Here is a 6,953-nt window from a genome sequence, read left to right on the forward strand (position 1 = left end):
AAAATTGGCCAGGTGTGGTGGTGGGCACCTGTAATCCCAGCTACTCGAGAGGCTAAGGTGGGAGAATCACTTGAACCTGGGAGGCAGAGGTTGCAGTGCACGGAGATCGCACCACTGCAGTCCAGCCTGGGCGACAAGAGTGAAACAAAAAACAAGACTGAAAAACAAAACAAAACAAAAAGTTCTGGTGATGGATGGTGGTAATGGCAGCACAACAATATGAATGCTGTTGAAGTGTACATTTAAAAATTGTTGCCGGGCGTGGTGGCTCACGCCTGTAATCCCAGTACTTTGGGAGGTTGAGGCAGGTGGATCATGAGGTCAGGAGATTGAGACCATCCTGGCTAACACGGTGAAACCCCGTCTCTACTAAAAACACAACATACTAGCCAGGCGTGGTGGCGGGCGCCTGTAGTCCCAGCTACTCGGGAGGCTGAGGCAGGAGAATGGCGTGAATCCGGGAGGCGGAGCTTGCAGTGAGCCAAGATCACACCACTGCTCTCCAGCCTGGGTGACAGGGTGAGACTCTGTCTCAAAGAAAAAAAAAAGTGTTAAAGGGTAGATTTTATGTCTGTTTGGTTTTTTTGGTTTTTTGCTTTTGAGAGTCTTGCTGTCGCCCAGGCTGGAGTGTGGTGGTCTGACCTTGCCTCATTGCAACCTCTGCCTCTCAGGTTCAAGAGATTCCCGTGCCTCAGCCACCTAAGTAGCTGGGACGACAGGCGTGCACCACCACGCCCAGCTAATTTTTGCATTTTTAGTAGAGATGAGTTTTCACCATGTTGGCCAGCCTGATCTCGAACTCTTGACCTCAGGTGATCCACCTGCCTCAGCCTCCCAAAGTGCTGGGATTACAGGTGTGAGCCACCATGGCCAGCCACTACTAGGAGCTGATGCCCCAAGGTTTGTGGGCTGGAAATGCCACCCCACTCTTCCTAATGCTCTCATTTTCCTTAGCTATGAGGTGCCCACCTGGCAGCAGCTATAGCCCCTGTGGCAGCCCCTGCCCAGCCACCTGCAGCAGCATAAACGACCCGAGGGACTGCCCCAAAGCACTGCCCTGTGCTGAGAGCTGCGAATGTCAGAAAGGCTACATCTTGAGTGGAACTTCCTGCGTGCCCCTTGGCCAGTGTGGCTGCACCGACCCAGCAGGCTCCTACCATCCGGTGAGAGGCCAGGTAGCAGGGGCCCTGCCCTTTCCAGGCCTACATGTTTGGGGTCAGGGCAAGCTCAGGAGAGGCAGGAGGAAGGCTCAGAACCTGGAAGGGGCAGGGCTGGCCAAGGCTGGGGGACGAGGAGGAAGGCCAGATGCTGCAGCCAGCTTCAACCAGGACATCAGCCCATCTCCCAATTCCAACTTTCTGTTGGCTCTGCTGGTCCCTGTGGCCCACAGGTTGGGGAGCGCTGGTACACAGAGGACACCTGCACCAGGCTCTGCATGTGCTCCATCCACAACAACATCACCTGCTTCCAAAGCACCTGTAAACCCAACCAGATGTGCTGGACCCTGGATGGGCTACTCCGTTGTCGGGTCTCAGGTAGGAGGACCACAGTGATAGGGGGACCCCATAGCCCTGAGGCCAGCTCTCCCAACTCCCCAACAGACTGCCTGCTGCCTGTAGCACTGGGGTTCAGGTTTCGGCTCATAACTCTGCTGCAACGAAGAGCTTCCGGTGGGAAAGATGACCTCCAACTGTTGAGAAGGGAGACTCACCCATCCTTCTCCTGTAGCGGCCACCAACTTAGATGGAGTATTATAAATCCTTTCCTGGGGCCGGACGCCGCGGCTCACACTTGTAATCTCAGCACTTTGGAAGGCCAAGGCGGGCGGATCACTTGAGACCAGGAGTTCAAGACCAGGCTGACCAATATGACTAAACCCCGTCTCTACTAAAAACACAAAAATTAGCCTGTAATTTTTGTATTACTCGAGAGGCTGAGGCAGGAGAATTGCTTGAACCCAGGAGGTTCAATTGCTTGAACCAGGAGGTCGCAGTGAGCAGAGATCACGCCATTGCACTCCAGCCTGGGTGACAAGAGCAAAACTCCATCTCTAAATAAATAAGTCTTTCCCTGGAGACCAGGCATGGTGGCTCATGCCTGTAATCCCAGTGCTTTGGGAAGCTGAAGTCGGAGGATCACTTCAGGCCAGTAGTTCAAGACCAGCCTGGGCAACATAGTGAGATGCCCATCTCTACAAAAAATAAAAACTAAAAAATTAAAAATTAAAATTAAAGACATTGCACCTGTAGTTTCTGCTACTTGGGAGGCTGAGGTAGGAGGATCTCTTGAGCCCAGGAATTAGAGTCTGCAGTGAACTATGATCTTGCCACTGCACACCAGTCTGGGTAACAGAACAAGACCCTGTCTCTAAAAAAATTTTTTTTTAATTAGTTGAATAGGGTACTTCATGCCTGTAGTCCCAGATACTCTGGTGGCTGAGGTAGGAGGACGGCTTGAGCCCAGGAGTTTGAGGCTGCAGTGAGCTATGATCATGCCACTGCATTCCAGCCTGAGTGACAGAGAGAGACCATGTCTCAAAAAAGAAAAAAAAAATCCTTCCTCCAAAGAATCATGCCCCCTTCCACCCATAAACTTCACGCCTCCTAACCCTGGCCCCCAGGCTTTTTTTTTTTTTTTTTCTTTTTTTTGTTGAGACAGAGTCTCAGTCGCCCAGGCTGCAGTGCAGTGGCGTGATCTCGGCTCACTGCAAGCTCCACTTCCCAGGTTCACACCATTCTCCTGCCTCAGCCTCCCAAGTAGCTGGGACTACAGGCACCCGTCGCCATGCCCGGCTAATTTTTTGCATTTTTAGTAGAGACAGGGTTTCACCGTCTTAGCCAGGATGGTCTCGATCTCCTGACCTCATGATCCACCCGCCTCGGCCTCCCAAAGTGCTGGGATTACAGGTGTGAGCCACCGCGCCCGGCCTTTTTTTTTCTTTTTTTGAGGTAGTGTCTTTGTCGCCCAGGCTGGAGTGCAGTGGCGCAATCTCGGCTCACTGCAACCTCCGCCTCCCTGGTTCAAGCGATTCTCCTGCCTCAGCCTTCCAAGTAGCTGGGATTACAGGCACATGTCACCACACCCTATTTTGTTTGTTTGTTTGTTTGTTTGTTTGTATTTTTTTAGTAGAGACGGAGTTTCACCATGTTGGTCAGGCTGGTCTCAAACCAGCCTGCCTCGGCCTCCCAAAGTGCTTGGATTAGAGGCATGAGCCACTGCGCACAGCCGGACCTGGGGTCTTGACTCTTTTCTAGAAGGCGGGGAGAACCCAGGACTAGTTTCCCAGGGACCCTGTCCCTGCCAGAGGAACATCATAGCCCAGCTGTCTCTCTGTCCTCCCAGGTATGGGAGTGTGTCAGCTCCCAGGGGAGTCCCACTACGTGAGCTTTGATGGTAGCAACCATTCTATCCCGGACGCCTGCCCTCACGTCCTGGTGAAAGTGTGCCACCCCGCCATGGCCTTGCCGTTCTTCAAGATCAGTGCCAAGCATGAGAAGGAGGAAGGTGGAACTGAGGCTTTCCGCCTTCATGAGGTCTACATTGACATCTACGATGCCCAGGTCACCCTGCAGAAGGGTCACCGTGTGCTGGTGAGCGGGGTGTGGTGGCCGGGCCTGGGAGGGAGTGTTGGGGAGGGGACTCCGGTCCCTGCTCCTACTCACCGTCACTGTCTTCCTGTTTAGATCAACAGCAAAAAGGTCACCCTCCCCGCAATCTCCCAGATCCCCGGGGTCAGCGTCAAGTCCAGCAGCATCTACACCATTGTTAACATCAAGATCGGGGTGCAAGTCAAGTTTGACGGGAATCGTCTCTTAGAGATTGAACTCCCCACAACCTACTACGGAAAGGTGAGGAAGACATCTGGCTCTGCTAGCTGGGGAGGCAGCCCCAGGGAGATTGATGGCTGGCAGGGATGAGGGGGCAGTGTTCACATTGTACCTGCCCAAAGAGGCCACTCCTCAGGATGGAGCAGGGCAGTGGTGGTGAGCGTGTTTCTGTGTAGGATGGAGAAGAAAAAAAAGAGGGAAAACCATTCTGGCTGGGCGTGGTGGCTCACGCCTGTAATCTCAGCACTTTGGGAGGCCAAGGCAGGTGGGTCACCTGAGGTCAGGAGGTCGGGATCAGCCTGGCCAACATGGTGAAACTCTGTCTCTGTTAAAAATAAAGATTAAAAAAATTAGCTAGGGGTGATGGTGCACACCTGTAATCCCACCTACTCGGGAGGTTGAGGCAGGAGAGTCTCTTGAACCCGGGAGGCGAATAGTGAAGTGAGCCGAGATCATGGCACTGTACTCTAGGCTGGGTGACAAGACCCGAAACTCAAAAGAAGGGAGGGAGGGAGGGAAGGAGGGAGGGAGGGAGAAAAACTGCTCTCGTGGAAGGAAGGAAGGAAGGAAGGAAGGAAGGAAGGAAGGAAGGAAGGAAGGAAGGAAGGGAGAAAAACCGCTCTCATGGAAGGAAGGAAGGAAGAAAGGAAGGAAGGAAGGGAGGGAGGGAGGGAGGGAGAAAAACCGCTCTTGTGGAAGGAAGGAAGGAAGGAAGGAAGGAAGGAAGGAAGGAAGGAAGGAGGGAAGGAAGGAAGAAAGGAAGGGAGAAAAGCCGCTGTCGTGCTTCCCCAGCACCGAAAAACCACTCTCCCTGCCCAGGTCTGCGGCGTGTGCGGGAACTTCAATGATGAGGAAGAGGATGAACTAATGATGCCCAGCGACGAACTAGCGCATAGTGATAGTGAATTTGTGAACAGTTGGAAAGACAAGGACATTGACCCAAGGTAGTGGTCTCCTAAGACCCTCTAGCTTTTCTTTCTTTTTTTTCCGAGATGGAATCTTGCTCTGTCACCCAGGCTGGAGTGCCATGGCATGATCTTGGCTCACTGCAACCTCCGCCTCCCAGGTTCAAGAGATTCTCCTGCCTCAGCCTCCCGAGTAACTGGGATAACAGTCACCCACCACCATGCCCAGCTAATTTTTGTAGTTTTTAGTAGAGATGGGGTTTCACCATGTTGGCTAGGCTGGTCTCGAGTTCCTGACCTCAGGCGATGCGCCTGCCTCGGCCTCCCAAAGTTCTAGGTAATCATGAGCCACCGCATCTGGCCCCTCTAGCTTTTCTTTTTTTCTTTTTTTTTTTTTTTGAGATGGAGTTTTGCTCTGATGCCCAGGCTGGAGTGCAGTGGCACAATCTTGGCTTACTGCAACCTCTGCTTCCCAGGTTCAGGCAATTCTTGTGCCTCCACCTCCCGAGTAGCTGGGATTACAGGTGCATGACACCACGCCCCACGCCCGGCTAATTTGTGTATTTTAGGTAGAGACAGAGTTTCACCATGTTGGCCAGGCTGGCCTTGAACTCCTGACCTCAAGTGATCCACCTGCCTCAGCCTCCCAAAATGCTAGGATTACAAGCGTGAGCCACTGTGCCTGGCCTCCCCTGGCTCCCTAGCTTTTCATAGTAACATGAGCTAGGGAGCCAGACTGTAGGGCACACCTGGGGCAGGAAGACCAGAATGTTCCTTTTATCTTCTTCAATTTTTAAATTTTTTGTAGAGACAGGGTCTCGCCATGTTTGCCCAGGTTGGTCTCAAACTCCTGGGCTCTAATGATCCTCCCGCCTCGGTTTCCCAAAGTGCTGGGATTACAAGCCAGAATGTTGCTTTGTGTGTGTGATTTGAGAGCGATGACTTCTGGGCATTCGGGGGTGATGTGTGTAATTGATCCATCTCAAGGCTGCTAGAACTCACTTGAGGAAATGTGAAAGTCTTCCTTTCCTCACTTAGAAACCTTGGAGGAGGAGCAGGAGCAGTGGTTCATGCCTGTAATTCCAGCACTTTGGGAGACCAAGACTGGAGGATCACTTGAGGCCAGGAGTTTGAGACCAGCCTAGGCAACATAGCAAGACCCCGTCTCTATAAAAAATTAAAAACAAAAATTAGCCAGGCATGGTGGCACATGCCTGTAATCCCAGCTACTGGGAAGGCTAAGGCAGGAGAATCGCTTTAACCTGATATACATAGAGGTTGCAGTGAGCCAAGATCACGCCACTGAACTCCAACCTGGGCGACAAAGTGAGACCTTGTCTCCAAATAAACCAAAACCAAAAATTAGCTGGGCGTGGTGGCGGGTGGCTGTAATCCCAGCTACTCAGGAGGCTGAGGCAGGAGAATCGCTTGAACCCGGGAGACAGAGGTTTCAGTGAGCCAAGATTGCACTACTGTACTACTGCACTCAAGCCTGGGCAACAGAGTGAGACTGTCTCCAAAAAAAAAAAACAAGAATTGGTTGGGCGTGGTGGTGGGTGCCTGTAGTCCCAGCTACTCGGGAGGCTGAGGCAGGAGAATCTCTTGAACCCGGGAGGGGAGGCGGAGGTTGCAGTGAGCGGAGACTGTTGCATTGAACTCCAGCCTGGGAGACAGAGCAAGATTCCCTCTAAAGAAAAAAAAAAAAAATTGTGTCATAGTAGGGGGACAACTGTCCCTAGGCTGATTCTTTTCCCTTCCCAGTTGTCAGAGTCTCCCAGTAGATGAGCAGCAGATTCCAGCAGAACAGCAGGAGAACCCGAGTGGAAACTGCAGGGCGGCCGACCTCCGCAGGGCGCGGGAAAAGTGCGAGGCAGCGCTCCGGGCTCCCGTGTGGGCCCAGTGCGCCTCCCGCATAGACCTCATGCCCTTCCTGGTGGGCTGTACGAACACCCTGTGTGAGTTTGGAGGTCTCCACCAGGCCCTCTGCCAGGCTCTGCAAGACTTTGGGGCCACCTGCCAGAGCCAGGGCCTCAAGCCCCCACTCTGGAGAAACAGCAGCTTCTGCCGTGAGTGTGCCCTGCTGTCACCCCAAACCCCTCCCAAACCCCCTTTCCCTCTCTGCTTCCTTGAGAGCTCCCTCACTCTCCTTCCTGTTTGTTCCTAATTCAGCCCTCATTGTCTCTTTGACAAGGACTATTTTAAAATTATATATATATATATA

General features: G+C 52.7%; 1 protein-coding gene across 1 annotated transcript in view; it reads left to right on the forward strand.

The window, feature by feature from the left end:
* Window positions 1–6,953, forward strand: part of ZAN (zonadhesin) — a 71,883-nt gene that overhangs the window by 43,149 nt on the left and 21,781 nt on the right. The window contains 6 exon segments of the mRNA XM_011943959.1: window positions 955–1,163; window positions 1,391–1,535; window positions 3,343–3,590; window positions 3,684–3,848; window positions 4,647–4,771; window positions 6,494–6,798. Of these exon segments, the coding sequence (XP_011799349.1) occupies window positions 955–1,163; window positions 1,391–1,535; window positions 3,343–3,590; window positions 3,684–3,848; window positions 4,647–4,771; window positions 6,494–6,798 (1,197 nt within the window).

The sequence above is a fragment of the Colobus angolensis genome, unplaced genomic scaffold (assembly GCF_000951035.1).
Source record: "Colobus angolensis palliatus isolate OR3802 unplaced genomic scaffold, Cang.pa_1.0 Scaffold222, whole genome shotgun sequence".
In the NCBI taxonomy this organism is placed as follows: Eukaryota; Metazoa; Chordata; class Mammalia; order Primates; family Cercopithecidae; genus Colobus; species Colobus angolensis.